The 21,151-nt window shown below is 44.6% G+C and overlaps 1 protein-coding gene across 1 annotated transcript in view; it reads left to right on the top strand.

Moving 5' to 3' along the window:
• The window catches only part of PRKAR2A (protein kinase cAMP-dependent type II regulatory subunit alpha), a 40,877-nt gene extending 21,277 nt beyond the window's left edge, over window positions 1-19,600 (top strand). The window contains exons 3-11 of the mRNA XM_066596807.1: window positions 1,708-1,760; window positions 1,871-1,954; window positions 3,560-3,666; window positions 4,649-4,802; window positions 8,542-8,643; window positions 8,726-8,800; window positions 8,886-8,951; window positions 11,332-11,470; window positions 14,438-19,600. Of these exons, the coding sequence (XP_066452904.1) occupies window positions 1,708-1,760; window positions 1,871-1,954; window positions 3,560-3,666; window positions 4,649-4,802; window positions 8,542-8,643; window positions 8,726-8,800; window positions 8,886-8,951; window positions 11,332-11,470; window positions 14,438-14,571 (914 nt within the window). The 3' untranslated portion in view covers window positions 14,572-19,600. The remainder of the gene's footprint in view (window positions 1-1,707; window positions 1,761-1,870; window positions 1,955-3,559; window positions 3,667-4,648; window positions 4,803-8,541; window positions 8,644-8,725; window positions 8,801-8,885; window positions 8,952-11,331; window positions 11,471-14,437) is intronic.
• The last annotated feature ends 1,551 nt before the right edge of the window (window positions 19,601-21,151 follow it).

Raw genomic sequence — 21,151 nt, 5'->3', positions numbered from 1 at the left:
TGAGCGCAGCTAGTTAGTGTTACATCCCCATAAAATGCACAGCTAATGACGAGTTACTCTAATGAATAGTGGATGGCAGAGCTTGTTCCACACACGGGACCCAGCATGTGGTGCAATGGCAGGAAGCGTCAGCTTAGCATCTGGGAAGCCACTGGTTATGGGATAGGCGTCGGTACAGTTTGGCTTTTGTAAGCTTGCATTTTGCACATAAACTTTTGCCACCCACAGTCAGGAGTGGTTTCGTTTTTCCTTGTGGAGAACACAAAGTAGGTGTGCGAAGACTTGGGGCCTTTTAACACACAGCGATCGCTCAAAAGCCATCTTTTGAGCGATAATCGTTGCTTGTAAGTGTGTGCCCATCATGCGCTTACCATGCAGCTCAGCTTAAATTACATCGTCCCTGATAAGGGACCACATGCTAAGTTCACCTCGGGCAGCGCTGATATTCTTTCAGCTGCTGTCCCGCTGGAGAACAATTCTGATGTATTTAGAGAACAGACCACCCCGCTGTTCTCTAAATACATGCAAATGAAGCTAGTTAGTTTCTGACGATTTTTGAGCAATCATCTGTGTGTGTAAATGGGGCTTTACAGGCTGGGCATACTCCTCTCGGAAATTCAGTATGCAAATATAGTAAAATGCCTCTGCAGCACCATCTATTGGAAAGTAGCTTCCTTATACACCTTACTGTACATTGAGGGGCAATAGACATAAACTGGTTATCCTATCCTTAAAGGGGTTGTCTCGCGAAATCAAGTGGGGTTAAGCACTTCTGTATGGCCATATTAATGCACTTTGTAATATATATCGTGCATTACATATGAGCCATACAGAGGTTATTCACTTATCTTCCCTGCGCTGGCTTCCCCGTCTCCATGGCTCCGTCTAACTTCAGCGTCTAATTGCCCAATTAGATGCGCTTGCGCAGAAGGGTCTTCTGCCTTCGGGTCTGTACGGCAGCAGCGGCGTTCTGGCTCCGCCCCTTCTACGCGTCATCGCATAGCTCCGCCCCGTCACGTGTGCCGATTCCAGCCTCCTGATTGGCTGGAATCGGCTGACGGGACGGAGCTACGCGATGCCGTGTAGAAGGGGGCGGAGCCAGAACGCCGCTTGTGCCAGACCGAGCCGAAGGCAGAAGACCCTTCTGCGCAAGCGTGTCTAATTGGGCGATTAGACGCTGAAGTTAGACGGAGCCATGGGGACGGGGACGCCAGCGCAGGGAAGGTAAGTGAATAACTTCTGTATGGCTCATATTTAATGCACGATGTACATTACAAAGTGCATTAATATGGCCATACAGAAGTGCTTAACCCCACTTGCTGTTGCGAGACAACCCCTTTAAGTGTCTGTTTTGGCTTAAATTCACATTACAAGGCCTGTTAGCTTCCCTAAAATTAATGTCCAACCTATCTTCCAATAGGTGGCACTGTAGAGGCATTCTAGAATCTCCTATTTACATACCTACATAATGAGCAGACTGACAGTGTGTTCCCTCTAATAAAGCCTGGATAATCCATCTTCCTGCAGTGAGCAGATGCCCAATTGTGTCTGACGGCCCCTTCCCTACATTGGGTTATCTTCTGATACCAATGAAATCTGCAGGGATGTAATATGTGAGAGCTGCTAATAAGTGATCAGTAGTGTCTGAAAAAATGGGTGTAAATTCATCAGACCAGGAATAAACCAAGTTTTCTTCTTTCTTTCTAGTTTGTGCAGAAGCCTTTAACCCAGACGAAGATGAGGAGGACACAGAACCTCGGGTAATTCTCTGCTTCATTCTTTTCCCGTCCTGTAGGCAGGAGGTTAATAACAGAATGGAAACCTCAGTTGTTTTTCTTGTACTTGACAATTCTTACACTTTTATTTTTAGGTAGTTCACCCAAAAACAGATGAGCAGAGATGTAGATTACAGGATGCTTGTAAAGATATTCTGATATTTAAAAACCTTGACCAGGTAAGATTTGATATCAATAAATGTACAGATGGACATGTGAATTGATTTGGGCATTCCTGATGTGTTTTCTTAGGTGAACTGTCTTGTCAGATTTAGCCTTTTATCATATGTTTTACACGTGTTAGTGTTCACGTTACAGGGGTGGAGGATCATGGAAACTGCTATTGGAAAGATGTTCGTCATAATCCCTTTGGCCGGTTGCACACGGCCGGTTTGGATGCCGGTGACCCCGCGTACCTGTCGTTTTCTTCCTCCTCCTGTACTGCAGTTGGTTGCACAGTACAGATTTTTTCACGTCATCCTGTGAACTTTCCACAATGTTAACTGTGGAAGGGCCACGGGTAGGACGGCTCCCATTGACTTCAATGGAAGCTGTCCTTGTGGAGCCCGCACAAAAATAGAACATGCTGTGATTTTAATTTTAATTTTTTTTTACCTCTGTGAGGGGAGAATCACAATTGATTTCTGCTTGTGTGCAAGAAAAGGCGCTTTTCCATAGTATGTTATGGACAGAATTTGCTGCAGAACCCAGAGGAGGATGCCCACTTTAAATTCCGCGATTGAAATTCAGCCGTGTGCAGCCAGCCTTAAACATAAACTGGGGGGGATAATGATACATGGTGTTTTCTGTGCCACAATCAATAACCAAGTAAAGGAGTCAAATAAAGTAACACCACTTTAGGGTGCGTTCATATGTAGCAGATTTTGGTCCATGCTAAAATCTGAAGCATATGTTGCTCTGCTGCCTGTGCAGGTTTGCACTGAAATTTGCCCCATTTGGGGTAGATTTTGACACAGATCTGCATCAAATTTCAATTGAAGATGTGAAGTCTGCTGAAGATCCATTTCAAAACATGTGACAAAATCTTACCCCAAATCCACTCTGGTGTTGCAACTTAAGGGTAAGTTCACACTGCTGAATTCGACCTGAACTTTTCTTTGTGAATTCTGTCTCCAAAATCCCTTTAGCAAAATCCACATCGTTCTGTTGCAAAATCTGCATGTGGAATTCGTGTTTGTCAAGTGGCGTCACTTAGTGTGGGAATGTGATTTTTCCACATCAGAATTCCACATTGACTGACTGCTACATTCACATGTGGATCCGCTACAGAAAGATGTGGAGAAATATGCGCAAAAAATTCCATCATGTGAGCGGTCCTTTTTACGCTTGGTGCTGTGTTCCAGATGACAAGCACTAATTTACAAGATTTGTGCTCGATTGGCCTGCCAGTCCAGACAGTATGAGGAATGGATGATCATAACAATTGTACCCCATACTATTTGATCACTACACCCTGATTTGCATGGGTTAATATGCTGCAGGCAATGATGGATTACTGGTGCCACATGAAAGATGCAATGACCCGATGAATGAAAGTTTGCTTGTTCACCAGGAAATTGGTGGTGCCTTCATGTGACCTGATTGGGCAAATAAAAATTGCTATGAATGTCTTTGCCTCATCCTTGGCCCACATAAGTCACTTGAGATTGGAGAGTCCTGTACCTACATAACACTGTGTGCTGCAGATAGTAGGATGACTCGCAGCTTAATGTCCTATAGATGGTTCATGTGTCTGTGCCTCATAATTTGACCTTTTTCTTTAGGAGCAGCTCTCTCAGGTTCTGGACGCAATGTTTGAGCGGAGAGTAGAACCTCAGGAACATGTTATTGACCAGGAAGATGACGGGGATAACTTCTATGTTATTGAACGGTAAGTATCTCTCTAACCCAGTGGTGTCCAACCTGTTACTCTACAGCTGTTGGGAAACTACAACTCCCAGCATGCCCAGACAGCAGCTTTCTTTAAAAAAGAAAAAAAGTAGGAAAAAAGTGGTTGTAGGCGCAATCCATTTTCTTAGAGGCATGAGACAGGATTGCTGGGTGTCTGTAGTTCAGCTGCAGAGCCACAGGTTATGAATCGTTGCAGCAGTACGATGAAATTATGCTTGCTACGACATCAGTGCGCTGGTGGTTCGGTTCATTCAAACAATAGGTCATCAGTATTTGAGTGGTGGGAGTACGCTGCTCAGACCTTTTCACTGTTTACTGGGCACAGCGCTGTTCATTTCGTAGCAGCTGTACCTGGTATAGCGGCTCAGTCCTATTCACTTAAATCGGAGTGAACTGCACATAGCCCACGTCACGAACTAGAGGTCACTGGACTCTTCCAATTACTGTTGGGTGAGGGTCCTGGGCAGTAGTGCACCCATAGCAATCAAATATTGACATCCTATCCTGAGGATAGGTCAGCAATATTTTAGTCCCAGAAAATCCCTTTTAATGGCATATTTGCCCAGGTATACAGATTGATCACAGCACAATATATGGACATGTAGAGCTCTGCCTCAGAAAAGCGTGGCCATTCATGGGCCTGGGAAAGTTCAGTGGGATTTGTAGTGGCAGCCATATTGGCTATAAACCAGACTTCCCAGAAACTGCCAGAACTGGTGATGGTGGTATTTAATGGTTCAGTAAATTGACACTGACCCACATTTACTAAGCAGTGCACCACTTTTTTCGGTCCAGTGTATGGCAAATCTAGCATGAAGTGCCTCAGTAAGTGTGGGCCAATATCACTAAGCTAATAGTTTAGTTTTTACCCTTGTGTATTTCAGGATATAAAAATGTACAAAATGCATCGACTGATTTGTCAGGGCAGATGATGATTCTGTCTTGCATTGTCTGTCTTGCAGGGGGCTGTATGACATTTTTGTAGCTAGAGACGGCCAGTCCCGCTGCGTTGGAAGATACGATAATCATGGCAGTTTTGGTGAGCTGGCGTTAATGTATAACACTCCAAGGGCTGCCACCATTGTAGCCACAACTGATGGAGCACTGTGGGGATTGGTAAGTAACCAGATAGTAGCAAATGCTGCTGAATTCTCCCCAGCGGCAATCTTTGGTGGTCTTATCTGATGTATTAACCACATGTCTTGTCTTTATGACTGTATTCTGGGCAGCCGGTGTTATCCATGTAGAGTGAAAGCGAATAAATCTTCAGAGGAAATTACTGTGCAGATCTCTGAGAAGGGTCGGGGTGGTGAAGGCAGGAATAGCACAAGAGGCCCATATTGGTTCCCATCTGTGGACATAATGTTCATTTATTTTTATCAGTTTATTAATTGCCATCTTGTAAAGGGATGACACGTTGCTCAGATGTGCCATCACTTTGGTGGGTCTGACCTCTGGAAATAAAGGGGATGCAGCATTGGTGTAGCTTTCCCCTGCATATCAGTGCTCCCTCCATGCTATACAGTAAACTGCATTCAGGCGAATAGGGTCGTGCTTCAGCCCTCTGCACGGTTTGTGGTTGAGGCGTGCAATTGTGCAGGTAAAAACTGTCAAGGTGGTGCAGTACTGCCAGTGCTGTGTCCTCTTCATACGGTGGCTTGATGGGAGTGAGACCTCACAGATCATCAAGTGGTGAAATAGCCCTTTAAAAGGGTAACTAAACTTTAGAAAAATTCTGGTACGTCCGATGTTTTAATTAATGGTGGTCCAGGTGCTGAGCCCCCCCTGGTCATTAAAACAAATAGGCAGAAGCGCTGTGAGCAGTGTCCAGACGGGCACACATTATATTAAAGGGGTTTTCTGGCCCTTTTTCCAACTGTTGACCTTTCCTCTGGATAGGTCATCAGTAGTTGATGGGGGTCCGCTGCTCAGGACCCCCGTCCATCAGCTGATTGCTCAGTCCACTGTCCAATGCAGCAGGCAGACACGTCCTCAGTGGACAGGTAAGGAAGTGCAGACGCTGGCATCCCTCCCATTGAAAGTGCCATGTTTCTCTACCACTTCCTGCTTCTCCCATGTTTAGCACTGGGTGTGACATCCTGATCATGACAAAAGCAGGAAGTTGAATATCGGCACAGTGCTCCCATTGATTTGGGAGTGAAGATGGCACTCCCACTAAGTGTGCTGATGGCTGATGACAATGTTTGCCCCGCTCGAATGACAGTGGACTGGGCAATCAGCTGATGGACGGGGGTCCTGAGCAGCAGCCAAAAAAACTTTTAAGCACACACCCTGCTCTGAACAGGAATTAAGAGCTAAGTGAGCACAGCATTCAGATGAGTGCTTCTATCATTTTCGCAATTAATGGGGGTGTGAGCACTCAGACCCCCACTGATCAAAACTTCTGACATCACGATGACCCTTCAAAAGTCTAGATGCGCTACAAATTCTAATTGTGTTACAAGTTTACCGAAGTGGCAATTTTGTTGCAATGAATTTTGTGACAGCCTCACCTCTTATCCTCCCTAGCACTTTTTGCTAGTGGAACGGGTTGTGTTTTGCATATGAACTGATGATGCATTGTATTCTCTCTGAATCATCTACTGCTGCTGTTCTTACAATATTCTAGTTCTACTGCTGCAGGCAAAAACGACTTCACACTATGGGTTTCCCCAGTTGTAAATAGCAGCCTATTATCTGCAGTATTTAAAAGGGGAAGCAATTGTATAGGGCTTGTATCTAAGGTTCTGTTCCTGTCTGTAGTATACACAGATGTGCCAAACGCCATGAGATGACAGTATGTAAATTGATGAAGTGATGGTATAAGATGTGAGGTGTTGTCTTGTGAGTGAGGCTGAACACTGGCCAGTGGGCTCATGGCGAGGTGTGATAGTGGGTGCCAGATGGGTAAGACATTCTATTTCTGAAGTGTGGGTATTTATCATTCCCTGATGCACATTATCCCGTATGTACCGGGAATGCATCATAGAAGGCGTTACCACCCAAAGTGGGTAGCGCAGTGGCCGCCCAGGGGTGCTTAATGATAACGACTGTCGGTGTCTGGGTAGAACTGTTCATATTCACCCCTGAAATCCTGCAGCTACAAATTCCCCAGAGCTGTGGGGGCTATCCAGATGGCTCCACATCCCTCCAGATCTCATCTGTCCGCTTGTGGAATCAATGCCATGTCGAGTTGTACTTCACAATATTTGAGTCCCATGACTTCTGGCACTTCGGTGTATAGGATAGAGTTGTGCTGATGGATGCAGTATATAGGGTGGTGGTCACGTCCTGTAGTTGTTGGTCAATTAAAAAAAAAAAAACTCCCCAGGAGGGCTTGTGGTTTTAGAGAGAAGCCCCTATTCGGTGTCTCGCTACCTGGATTATAAAGAGTGGATTCACACGTGGCATGCTTCCCACTACTTATACTTACATTTATTCCTATGGCAATAATATCTGCAACATCTACATAGAAAGTATTTTCGCAGCGGAGATCCTTTCCTCAAAGTTTTGGCGAATTTCATCCGACTTCAAAAGAGGTCTATTGTTTTTGCCTTGTAATACTCACGGTTCTAAGAATATGCTGCAGAATTCTTCATACTAATTCTGTTTGTTTTTGCTGATTTTTTTTGTGGCATACTTTTACGCACATGTGCATACACCTGAACATGCCCAAAACTCTGAATACTATTAGTTTAAGCTGCCTGCATGTTCAGGTGGATGTGGCTGAGGGTTCTGGTCCTAACTGAAGAAACTGAAGTCATTGGAAGCCTTCCAATCCGTGGTCCTTCTGCAATCACATTGCGGAAAGATTGGGGATTCCGCATCATCGCTAGGCAATGACGCAGGAAAAGCGACACTTAAAATCTGTACTGCGCATGTCCGACAGCTTGTCCTGCGGACCATCCGCAGCATGGATGAGTCGTAAAGTACGTGCAGACACTGCTGGCAGAGCCGGATTACGCATGCAGAATCCACCTCTGCCGTGTGCAGAGGGCCGTACTGTAATTTTATTCCAGAATTTGGTGGAAATTGTAGCACAGATCCATGCCTAATAGGCAGAGTTTTCTGGTGCACAAACACGGAAAGAGGCAACATTTTATTGAAAGGCCAGAACCTCTTCTGGGTGGATTCACACTAATGTTTAATCTTCATTTTGGCGCTCTGTTCTTTTTATGGAGCAGAGAGGTGGAATTGAGTTAAACTGATCTGTTTTTCCCATCATTGATTTTAATGCAGATTTTAAAAAAACAAAGCTAATAGAAAGCTTTGTTGGCTTCTCTTCCGTTTTTTATGGTTCTGTGTTTTTCTTTTTTTTTTAACTGAACAAATGGCGCAGTTAAAGGAACTAAAACAGAATCCGATGAAATGCAATCCATTTATTTTAATTTTTGTTTAAACCCATTGAAATCAATGGTAGGCAAAAAAATGAGCTGGTAAATGTCATTTCAATCGTTACTCCACTCCAAAAATGAAACGGAGGAAAGGAAAGCCCTAATGCTAATGGGAAGCAGCCCTTACACCATATGTGACTAACTGGTGTCACCTAGTGGATGATTAATGAATGACATACTACATATGCCAATTGAAACTTTATACTTAGTGAATACAAGAGTGACGGACAGTGGAGAATGATTCTTTCTGGACACAAATAAATTGCTGTTTGTTTTTTTCCCTTAACAGGTTCCCTCGTTTTAGTCCAGAAAACTCTTGTAAATAAAATGATCCACAGGTCACCGTAAAACATGTAGACTGATTTGTCTAGATTTATAAACGGGGGTACAGGTGGCTGCGTATAATTGGAGTATAAATGTTGTGAACGGGTGTGAGGTTCAGCATCTCTTTTCTTCTCCAGGATCGGGTCACCTTCAGAAGAATAATCCTGAAAAATAATGCTAAAAAGAGGAAGACGTTTGAGATTTTTATAGAATCTGTCCCCATCCTGAAGTCATTAGAGGTGAGGCCTGGCTGCCTGCAGACTGTATTCTCCATGATTGTTTCGGCATCAATTACATTAATATCCACTGTATTCTTTTCAGCTTTCTGAGCGTATGAAAATTGTTGATGTAATAGGTGAGAAGATTTATAAGGACGGAGACCGCATTATCGCACAGGTGAGCGCTGCCCGTCGCTTCTCCTCATTCCTGGTTATATGATTTAGGTTAATGTTCAATTCTACAATTGTCTATTATTTTTCAGGGTGACAAGGCCGACTGCTTCTACATTGTCGAGTCAGGGGAAGTAAAAATAATGATGAAAAGCAAGGTGAGAGGTGGAAGGAGGTGATGGCATAAACTGGTGGGTGCAACTTCAGACCGCAAACTCCTGAGCAATTGGGCTGTTAAAAGGCAAAAGCTGCATGTAGGTCTACATGTCCTCTCCAGATGATTTTGAGGGATCACGATTGGCTCCTTATAAACTACTTGTGGAGCAGGTCCCATGATCTCCCTCAGCCAATCGCACATGAGAAACCAACTGTTTACATACAGCATACTGTTACGGAGTTTGAAGGTGGGGAGCTTCAGTTGGTGCAATAGTTTTTAAATGCTTTAGGCCTCCCTCACACAGATGTTTTTATACAGTGTTTAGCGCTGCCTTTTCAGAGTCGCGCTAAATGCTGTACAGTCATTTCAATGGGGCTGTTCACGCAAGCATCAAAACGCAGCGTCTTCGACAGCGATACATGTTCTATCCTTGCCCGTTTTTAGCCATGCGTCGCTCATTGAAAGGAATGGGTAGCTGTGGTACCACGGTTTTGGCCGCGCTAAACGCAAGTACTAGCTGCACTACCAAAAAAAAAAATTGATATTCTATAAGCTGGTGCTGTCTGGGTTCCCGCCGTTGTTCTCCGGACCTCCGTGCAGGCTGCCGGACACTTGTCATGGCCGACAAAGCATCTGCTGCTAGTGACAGGAATTGAAATCCCCCCCCCCCCCCCCCGTCTGCAACAAGAGATTGCACTGATTGGCTGAGGTTGCTGAGTGTCAGCAGGCTCTGCCAATCGGAGTTGGCACTCAATGCACCAATCACAGCCATTTGGGAGAAGGGATAACAAAAATAAAAAATTCTTGCCTTTGTTTTTTTTTTTCTTTCTGTTTAGTGTTATGTTCTGAAAACTTTTAGACCAAAAATGTGAGGGCTTTTCCATGCTTTCAGCTTTCTTATGCATACCGTAAATACATAAACTGGTGCCAAGGCTACTGGGCACCTGTAGCCTCTAGAAAACAATTTCCCTAACTCCCATTCACTTTAATGAGAGTTAGAGAAACAGTGCTGTGCTAAGTGCTCGGCTGTTTCTGCCACGTGATTGGAACGGAGCAGACAGGGTTTCCCCATCTGTTTTAAAAGGTGTATTCTCATCTTGGCTTTTCAAGGCATTGTCTGGTTTAAAATGACATTGTTCCATCCAGGAGTCTGAGAAGTACTCACTAATGGCCCTTTTACATGCAACGATTATCGCTGAAAATGAGCTATATTCGTTACATGTAAACGCGGGCATCATGCCTTCTCGTTGGGACGTTAGTCTTTTAGTGGCTGAACGATGGATTTTAGTTCACTGAAAATCCAAGCAAATACATTCCATTTGAATGTATTTCACTCATCTTTCAAAAGACTGCACTATCTTCTCCCTGTGGCATGTTTACACTAGCCGCAGGGAGAACAATGGAATGTGCAGAAGCTGTTTACACAGCTGGGCATTTGTTTAAACAAGCTCAACTCTGCAAATAACTCCTGGATGTCCTTTTACATGCAAATGAAGGTGATAGTGTTAATGGCCATTAACACTCTATGCAAATACATCGCTAAATCTTTCAGTCTTTGAAAGATTATCTTGGCGTGTAAAAGGGCCTTAAGGAACTCAATAAACTATCATGGCTGCAGACTCCTCTCTGTGGAGAACACGGCATGTCTGTGCATTGCATGAACAACTCATTCAATTAAAGCATTTCCCTTATGATGGCGCTGCAGGCGAATTGCTGCCAGGTTTTTCCACAGATTACAGCTGATCTCCAGGAGTTCCTGTAATCACCTTATGTAGGAAGCCCTTTTGACTTGGGGGGCCACTTCCAGGCATTGCCCTGCCATCCTTCACCTGCTTTCACTATTTGGGCATCCCCTTGTAAGGTTTCTTCTCATTGTATTTCTTTATAACTTGGGGGGGGGGGTTAGATCATCTTGAGTAGTGTAGAATTAGTCTAGGTTCACACACAGGCTACGTTGCAGCTTCACAATTAATGAGAACCTGTGTGTAGTTATGTGACTGCAGCGCGACATGTGCAAAAAATACAAACCTGCTGCCAGTAATTTTTTTTCCCTTTTTTTTTAGTTTTCCAAACAACTTTCAATCGAATCACACATGACAGCGAGTCAGACCAGTCGTGCACTTTTTTGTTGCGTGACTTGTAGCCAATCTCTACTCTAATCTGCTACCAATGTGTTTTGACAGATGCAGATTATCTAACTCGATGGACGTGGTAGTAATTTGAGGTCTTTTATCCCCCCCCCCCCCCCCCCCTTGTTTTGTTTTGCCAAATCTCTGAATGTCCGACTACTTTGTGCCAGATGCTGATGCCCAATTAGATGCTTCATTTCTTTCCCAGAACTGAGCTGTAACAGATTGTAATGTTCTGTCCTTCTCTTGTAGACAAAGACCGGCCAAGAAAGCAACCAGGAGGTGGAGATCACTCGGTGTAAGAAAGGACAGTATTTTGGTGAACTCGCCCTTGTTACCAACAAGCCTAGAGCGGCCTCTGCATATGCCGTAAACGACGTCAAGTGTTTAGGTAAGAACCGAGGAGTAAGTTCAATCTGCATATTCTTAAATGACTCCTCCATCAATAAATATCACTCATTGCATAGTTCGCAAAAATTAACATTGTCTCATTTATGTGATCAGAAAAGGCGACATTTGGAGCCACTTCAGCAAAACTTTTTTTTTCTTTTTGTTGCACCAGGGTGCAGTTTCCATATGTATATACATACATAAGCAGTTAAATAGGCTTTCCAGCACTAAACTATTGATGACCTATCCTCAGGATAGGCCATCTATAGCTGGTTGGCGGGGGTCCTCCACTCATCTGATTGAAGCCAATTCAGTCCATACAAGGCACAGCACTGTACATCATAAAGCAGTTGTGCCTGGTACTGAAGCTCGGTCTCATTCACGTGAATGGGACTGAGCTGCTGTCAAGCAATGTGACTGATGAATGTGACGTCACATGACTGAGAGGAGGCTGCAGCGCTCTCCTGAATACCGTAGGTCCCTTCAATCAGTGGATTGGAGGGGATTCAGAGCAGTGGTCCCTACCGATCAACTACTGATGACCTATCCTTAAGGATGTAATCAATAATTTAGCACTGGGAAAGCGTCCTTTAGCCCCTTAATGCCACAGGATGCACAGTTACACCCTGAGGATAGCATGAGATCAGAAGAGATCCTGCGCTATCCGGTAGCGGGACCCGGTGGTCAACAGCAGGTGTGCATTGGGACAGCGGCCCCCGCTGTTAACCCCTTCCCTGCCATGATCTATGTAGAGCGTGGCATGTAAAGGATTCAGAGGGAGCACGCTCCCTCTGACCTCATCGGACCTGCCACTATGTAATCGCAAAGGGCAATCGGGTTACCATGGCAACAAGACGCCAGATACAGGCATCCTGCATTGCCAGTGCCTATGATCACTATAACGAGCAATAAAGCATTTAAGGACAGCAGTCCTATAATGCTTTATCATAGTGATCATAACAGATATAGTGCAAGTCCCCCACAGGGACACAAATAGTGTGTAAAAAAAACAAAAACAAAAAAACCCACCTTTTTTGGTATAAAAAAATTAAAATCCTACATATTTGGTATTGCCATATCCGTGACGACTCGCACAACAAATTGAACACACTTTTTATCCTGCACTGCAAAAAGCGTGACCTCACACACTCGCAAAATGCTTTAGTTTTTTTATTTTGTCTCCCAAAAAAAGCCATAAAAGGGATCAAGAAAGCCGTATGTACCCCAAAATGGTACCCATGAAAACTTTGTTGCGCAAAACACAAGCCCTCAAATAGTATGACCCCCCCCCCCCCCCCCCCCCCCCCCCCCCCAGTGTTCTATAACGATATGCACATCCAGGTCCTGGAGGACACACATGTTCATTCACTCTCCCCAATGCCATGTCTGTACTTAGTGATCATCTGTTCCCTGCACGACAGCCAAAGTCCTTTGTACATAAAATGTGCAAGTCTTCATTACAGTATCTTCCAGACTGATAACTTATACATAAAAGTTTCTCCTGTCCGTCTTCAGCCTTGTCACATGGGAATTAAAGCAACCCTCTGGGCCTGGTCAAACAAAGATGGCCTTACCACTTCTCTGACTACCTGATGTGCATTAAAGGGGTTGTCCCGCGGCAGCAAGTGGGTCTATACACTTCTGTATGGCCATAATAATGCACTTTGTAATGTACATTGTGCATTAATTATGAGCCATACAGAAGTTATAAAAAGTGTTATACTTACCTGCTCCGTTGCTGGCGTCCTCGTCTCCATGGTGCCGACTAATTTTCGCCCTCCGATGGCCAAATTAGCCGCACTTGCGCAGTCCGGGTCTTCTGCAGTCTTCTATGGGGCCGCTCGTGTAGAATGCCGGCTCCGTGTAGCTCCGCCCCGTCACGTGCCGATTCCAGCCAATCAGGAGGCTGGAATCGGCAATGGACCGCACAGAAGCCCTGCGGTCCACGGAGACAGAGGATCCCGGCGGCCATCTTCAGCAGGTAAGTATGAAGACGCCGGACCGCCGGGATTCAGGTAAGCGCTGTGCGGGTTGTTTTTTTAACCCCTGCATCGGGGTTGTCTCGCGCCGAACGGGGGGGGGGGGGGGGGGGGTTAAAAAAAAAAAAAAAACCTGTTTCGGCGCGGGACAACCCCTTTAATATATATACTTATTCTAAGACTCTATAGGCTACTTTGATTGGCCACTGCAGTACATGTGAGCAGTACTGCCCAGTCAGAGTCGAGGGGGTGTCTCTGACTACCGATTTATATACTAATGCACAGTGTACATCAAGTGGTCAAAGTGGTGCGTTCATCTTGATTTGTCCAGGACTGGAATTGTGCTTTAATAGATTCAGATCCCTTCATTGTCTGCACATAACTCAACATAAAAACAATTTTCACATTTCCTAATATACACTAAAAATCCAAGGAATGCAACATTTACTCTAAGTGTCCAAGTCTGGTAGTTGATGGAGAGCAGCGGGGCAAAAGGATCAAAGCTGTTTTATCTGACAAGCAGCAGATTTTGGTCACATACAGGATCATAAATTCTTTGAAGGCTCTCGGCACTGATCCTGGAGCCACAGAGGTTTCTTGCCTTTCTGTGCTTACTGACATTTGAAGAGCACTACTAATAACCTTATTTGTATAGCGCCAACTTATTCCGCAGCATATACAGTCAGACTCTATCCAGGCTGCAACCAGGGAACAAATATATTGTCATCTTTGCTTGCTGTGTAGTTAAAGGGGTGGTTCTGCTTCTAGCTATTTTCTTACAGCAGACTGCTCCGTACATTGTGCAGTAGTCTGGATTGGTCCCATTCACTTCAGTAGAACTCAGCCTGAAGTACCATCCCTGGCCACTGCACAATGGATGGAGCCATCTGTTTCCTGCTACAAAACGGGACAAAGTAGGACAACCCCTTTTAATGAATGGCATACATGGATGTTTGCATCTGCTGATTATAAACTCCCCCTTTTTTCAGTTATGGATGTACAAGCCTTTGAGCGATTGCTGGGCCCATGCATGGACATTATGAAGAGAAACATCACACATTACGAGGAGCAGCTGGTGGCATTATTTGGTTCTAGCATGGACCTTCGAGATCCAGGAAAGTAGGCACCTTGTTACCTCAGTGCCTTCTCTGTTCAAGACAGACACAAGCCTCCTGCTGTCAGCTATACAACACACAAAGGACAAAGAGCGCCACCTGATGGAGCAGTCACTGCTGTTGTCGTCTTGGGCATTTTTTTTTTCCTTTTTTTTTTTTATTTTTAGGAAACCATTTACAAGTGGAAGAATTCAGCACCAGAGGCCGGGGTAGAAATCCAATCTGTGCGATCATTTTGCTGCTGAGATCCCTTTATTAGACCGTCTATAAATGTGCCTTTTACATACAGTACTGCCCCGAGAGTCCCCAGCTCTCCACTTTTCCAGTGTCCCTCTGTGGCAGTAAGGTTTACTTAACCCATGAAACTTAGAAAAACCACAAAGCTAAGACCTCCACAGTCCCTCCACCCCCTCCTGGCCTCCTTGATTCTGATTTGTCTAGTGCCCATGGAAGTAATCCATGTGACTTTCTGCCTGTCCCTTAATGGTAAATGCTGAAATAATCACGTTGTACGTTCGCACTTTTTGTTTTCTCTTATCACTTTGTGTTGAAATTCTTTTTCAAATCAGCATTTTAGCAAAATTCCCGTCCCTGGGGCCAGAAATGTTCACGTAAGAGAAACCAACCTGGTGCTTTTATATAATTGTCCAGCACTGCCTGGATGTTGTTCTTCGGCCACAACTGATGTGACTTTGAGTGGCTGTTTGATTTTGATACATGGTGAGGATCCTGCATTCCAGCGGAGCACAATGGCAACTGTCTTTGTCCGTCAGGAGTTGGCGTACTAGTTTTAGAACACTTTTAAATTTAACATATTTATTAAAGTCCTATATGATGACTCCCCTCCTCCGCCCCTTAGAGTTTTCCTTGTCTTCATATACGGTACGCATTTTATGTGGCAGGCTTTATTGGGTCTCCACTGCATTCTTTTTTTTTTCTTCTTCTTTTTGCTCCCTTTTGGGTTAATGATTACACTTTCTTTCATACAAACTGGCATCTGTTCTTTGCCTTCCCGCTGTGCACTATGTGTAGGTAGCAAATTCGCCTCCTCCTCTCAGCTGCTGATCAACACCAGTTTACTAGTAGTAGTTAGCTGTGGATTATGTTGGACAGTCATTGGTAAGACTATAGCTACTGATATCAAGTAGTCCCTACTTTACAGACCACTGAAAACCAGGTGAAAAGGTTCCTATGGATGATTTTTGCCGTATGGCTATGACGAGACGTTGGCAGTGCATTAGATTCATCAATGTGGTGTGGGTCTATATATTTTTTAATATTTCTAAACTGGAGCCAATCCAATAATGGGAAAATACAGGGAGAACTTTTCCAACGTCTTTCATCTTTTCTCTGATGGGATTCCTCCCTCCTCGTGTTTCTAAGCTGCCGGACTGCATTCTAGAAGTTCCCCCTAGTGCCTTATGCAGACTCTTAGGAGCCTTTTCCATTCCTGTGTTAAAGCTTCTTCAGGATGTAACATGGACGGCAACTAAGAGCCAGCCGACTAGTGCATGTAGTACTGAAAATACAGTCTGGGAGCTTAGCGCCCTTTTGTACTTTGTGATAACGTAGCAAAAATGAGCTGTGCTGCACAGTCTAAGGGGGAAACAATGGAATCGTGCACTTTAAATCCGGCCTGGCCTGGCCATGTTTCTCATATAAAAGGTTCAACAGTTGTAGATAAAATCGGTCCACAGATATTAATTAGACTGGGACTTACAGACAACCTAATAAGGAGCAGCGCCGCTTTGTAATGCAGCCTGACGCTGAAGATAAAACATTTCTGTCTATAGCCTTCTCACTACTTGGATTTATTTTAAAGCAGCTGGCCAGGTAAAACTCATACCCTGTGTTTTGTCTGGTGTGGGACCTTGAGGGGTGGAGTGTGTTTGTAGGGTTTTGGTTTAAAGGGTAACCACACTTGGAAAGCTTTTGACATATCAGAGTGAGGTGTCAAAAGTTTTGGTTAGTGAGGGCTCTGCTGACACATGCTGAAAGGAAGGGCCTGCAGCGCCCACTTGAGTGCTGTGCCCTTCCCCATCTGTTTTTGTTGCCAGTGTGCTCTCCTCGGCAGCTGAACACACACCCTTCCCCTGCCCGAGAAAGAGGTCAGACAGCAAAAAAGGCACAGCACTTGGGTGAGAGCTGCAGACGCTTCATTTTAATAATCAACAGGGTCTCGGCACCTGGAACCCCACTGATCAATACTTTTGACACGTCACTCTGATATATCAAACATTTTTAAAGTGCAGTTATTCTAACGTCTCCTCGGTCCTGCACCCGGCAAGTACAACTCTCCTTATGACTAACGTTCCCTCTAAGTATATGATGCAAATACAGAGTATCCCTAGAACTATCCTCGTGCCCCTCAACGCTTGTGCCAGCCCTTCTCTGTGATAAATGCGCTCACGTTTTGCGTCACTTTCCGCTCGGCTTTTCTTGTTTCTTTGCAGACGTGTGATGTAATTAGGGGACATGACAGCTACAGAAACACCAGAGGTCTATAGTGGAGAACTCAGCAGCAAAGTGTCTCTGGGGAAGCATCGGCCATTCTGTTCTTGCTTGTAGTTATGCTGTCAGTGAAAGGAGCTTTTTTGTTCTTTTTTTATCCCCTTCGCCCTTCTAAAGGGTCACAAGTGTCCTGGCCGACCGTAGTTCTGTTTTTATATCACAGCACAGATTTCACATTTTAACAATTTACTATATACCGTTTGCTCTTGTTGAAACACAAAACTGTTCTGCACAGTAAAAAATTATGAAAAAAGAAAAAAAATACAACTCTGAATGTCACCTTCTTTCTTCTCCTTTTTCCAGATGAACTTTGTGATTTTTTTTTTTTTTTTTGATTTTTTTTTTTTTTTGGTTTCTACCTTATTGACGTTTATGTAACTGGTTTTGCCAAAAAAATTTTTAAACTTTAGTTTGCTAAAATTCCATTTGGCCCCGCAGGGTCTTGCAGCGCAGTTTTCGCTATTTTTATGCTGCAGGATGTTCTTTAGTTGTCGTCACCTACATGTTTTTTTCCTTGAGGCCTTCCTTTTGGCTTCTAGCGATCATTCTTAGCTCACGCTACAGGGCTATATTGAGGAATGCCTGGAATGGGCCGTCCCCTTCCCGGAGTCTCGCGCATTCCGTAATCTAGTGTGCGTTAAGGAAAAAGGTGAAAAAAATGCACTATTCTATTTTTACCCCTTTTTTGCTTATAACCAACACACAACTGACTTTTTGCCTAAAAGAAGCTACCTCAAGGTGTTAAGTGCTTTGCAAATTTCTTTCACCTGTGAATGCACCCCACACGCATCACTACTGGTCATCTTTGTGTTGAAACGTACCTGTCATTACATCGTAATGGAGGCCGCCATTTTGTTTAATGAACCAGTATTTGGTCGTTAGAGGGTCTTGTCTCCTAGGTGGGCTCCCTGTGTAGTGCTCTGTGTAAGCTGAGTTGGTGCAAGTGTTGTACTTAACAGGGCTGTACAAGATTAGACAAACTGCGCCTCATCTGCCTACATGTTAATATTTGCAGCGGTCTTTCTGGAAGAAGGCAGCCATGTTTTCCTAATCCTGTATAACCTCTTCTAAGCGGCTTCCTCTAACCTGAATGATTGCTGTCCAGTGATTACAAAATGACAACTCCTAGCGTGACTGTCGGGGCATGTCGAATTGTCCTTTTGTGGCCTCTGGAGAGGTGCAAGTGGGAGACCGCTCTTGAACAGCCTATGAAGAAGGCAGAAGAAACTGTCTTTTAGGCTTCTTGCACATGGATGTCTTTAAAGTTGCACCCAAAAATTGGACATATAATATGGTCCGTGTGCAAGAAGCCTTAAAGAGACAGGACTGTATGGTGATGTGACTGCTCTCTGCCTCTCGTTACATCAGGCTGTTTAATGGGAAAGGTTTTTTTTTAACAAACTTTTTAGTATGCTTCCACTTGAAATTCTCCTCCAAAGGTCTCTGCTTTATGTTAAAAGGGGTTGTTTGGTTGCCTGACCTATTTTTTAATAGGTGCACATGTTTAGAAGAATAACCAGTAATACTTACCCATCCTTAGTCCCGGCGATCCGGCACGGCAGCCCTTTTGATCCTGCCTGTCTTTTATTAACAGCTGACACATAACCGCTGCAGTAGTCACATGCTGTTCTTTTGCCATCACCACTCAAATGCTGGGAGCTATGATGCCAGGAGAACAGCGCTTGACTGCTATGGCCTCTGATTGGCTGCAGCAGTTGGGTGGTAGCCATTCCTAAACAAAGACTGGGAGGAACACAGGGCTGCAATGCTGGATCACTGGGTGAGAGGACGGGTAAGATTTGGGTTTTTTGTTTTTTTTTAATGTATACCTATAATTAAAATAAAATCTCGTTGGACAACCCTTTAATGTGGTGTGTAGATCACATGGGCATAACATTTCAGCACCGCTGTTCCATGCTGTCACATCACCAACACGGAACAGAGGACCGAGGAAGGCCCGGGCAGTGTATTGCAGGGTTCTTATGGGGAACAGTTTTATAATCTTGGACAACCCCTTTAAGGCATCAGTCCTAATTTAAATGGGGTCTGTCTTGGTGATTTGTTGCAGAGTCTTAGCAAATTGGCTGACCTTGTCCCCTCTCACGTCTGACAGATCCACCTGAAAAAAACAAAGCGTTTCTGTTCCTGGATTTTTTTTGGCCCTTTTTTGCACTCCAGCAGTATTTACAAGAGAGGAGAGAAGTTATCGAGAACCATCAGTATTGAACTTCCTGTGCCGTCACATGACCCGCTCCTTTTCATGAGATTTCTGCGATTTTACGTTTTACTAATGGCAAAATTCTTATTGAGTCGTCTTGTACATAGTCTTATTCGGCTCCTTCTAATCCTTTTTCTATTCACAGCTCCAATCTGGATACACTGCACTGTCCGACATATTCTGTCTTTTGGGGGATTTTGGGGGAATACGGTGAGATTGCTCGGCTCCGTGTATAGCTGTCCGCCATTTTATGACACATTTGAGTATGCAATGTTTGATTATTTAAAATAAAGCAAGATGACAATTGAGTTTTGTGCTTCATCCCTCCGCCTCTTAACCCTTTTCACTCACAGCTCCGGACATCGTGGCGACGTCTCCAAACCAACACAATGTGCAGCGAACAACCTATTGCTTATTGAGGTCGTGATTAGTTGTTGTGGGTGTCTGTTCCACCTTTATCTTACAGGTTTGCCCTTAAAGAGGCCAGCCTTGTCCCTTCATACTCCCCCTTACTCAAATGATCTGCTAGTGTGTCAACTGGGTGGCTCACTGGCAGGTCCAACATCGCCCATTGGCGGGGACTGCCCACTTAACAGGGTCAACAGCCTTGAGAGCGGGACCTAATAAAGAGACCATCCATGTGGAAAGATTGTGTAGGTGGGGGGTAGAACAAGGGTAGTCGGTGTGTATGTAGCTGCAGAGCTATGCCTGCTGACTTAATCCTATGACAGGTCCTCTTCAAAGCTGCATGTACACTATTTTGGGATGTATATTGGCACAAGGGAGAGCTGAAGGCAGTATGTTGGCCTATAGGGGTCCAGTGTGGCTCCATACTACAGAGCCCAGGAACTGCATGGCTTTGTATATTTAAGGCATGCAGAGATGCAGTAGAGTCCCATAGAAGTCTATGGATGTCCAATAATGAGTCCCATACAATGCTGAGTTTGCATGGACTGTAATATGGCTGTATACATGAGGCGCCTCTGCCCTGTGCTGGGATCGCTTCCTGTAGAATGACTGATGTGAGAACACTTGGTCTTACTAGCTGGCAGGGAATGAAAAGCCAATCACTTCTAATGCCCTCTCTTGTCCTAATGAGTACCTCTGTAATTAGGTTCCAGAGTTATCCTGCTTCATATGCAAATGAGCAGAGAAGAGTCATCTGGCCAAGAAGAGTCCAGCTGATTGAACTGCTCAGGTAACTGCACCCCATTTCTCTAAATATTGCCTTCTGTGTAGCAGGGATGTGACAAGCTGGCTGTCCATAGAAAGTGTTGGCTCAGCAGCCCATGAATCAGCGTAACGCTTCTCTGCTGATTTGTGTTATGATGCTGGATAACTTTAAACCCTAATTGTGGAGGTACATGGGCTCAATAGGAAAAGAAGCATCCATTTAAAGCCCCTGCTGGGAGAACCTTCTGTGTGCCAACAGGTCCTGAATATCTTGTATTTTGTGAGCCACATAAAAGAGAGCCGTCACGTCTTGACAGAAGCGTGGACATTTCTAGTTGTGTGCCTGATGTTTCCTCCTCCACTTTTATTTTTGTTTCTACCCCATCTCCTTGCAGTGACTCCTATGACTTTCAGAGTCTGGGGTGGTCTCTGCTGCCACATGCCAGTGGCTGATGTGAGGTTTGATTCACACATGTAAATACTACCAACTGGATATTGGACTAGTATCAGGCTCCAAAAGTAACCTGAATCACTGTGAGGGGCCTGAAATAAAGACTTTGGGGCCTCAACTGTAAAGGACAGTCTGCCCCGCTTGTCACTGGCAACCTGAAATGGAGATGACCTTAAATTGGATGGGGGTGAGGGGGCATGTTAGTGTCCCTTTAAACTGCACTTTGCTTCCTCCT

Source organism: Eleutherodactylus coqui, chromosome 3 (assembly GCF_035609145.1).
Source record: "Eleutherodactylus coqui strain aEleCoq1 chromosome 3, aEleCoq1.hap1, whole genome shotgun sequence".
Classification (NCBI taxonomy): domain Eukaryota; kingdom Metazoa; phylum Chordata; class Amphibia; order Anura; family Eleutherodactylidae; genus Eleutherodactylus; species Eleutherodactylus coqui.
Note: the sequence above shows the minus strand (reverse complement) of the source record. Positions and strands in the feature narration are given on the sequence as shown.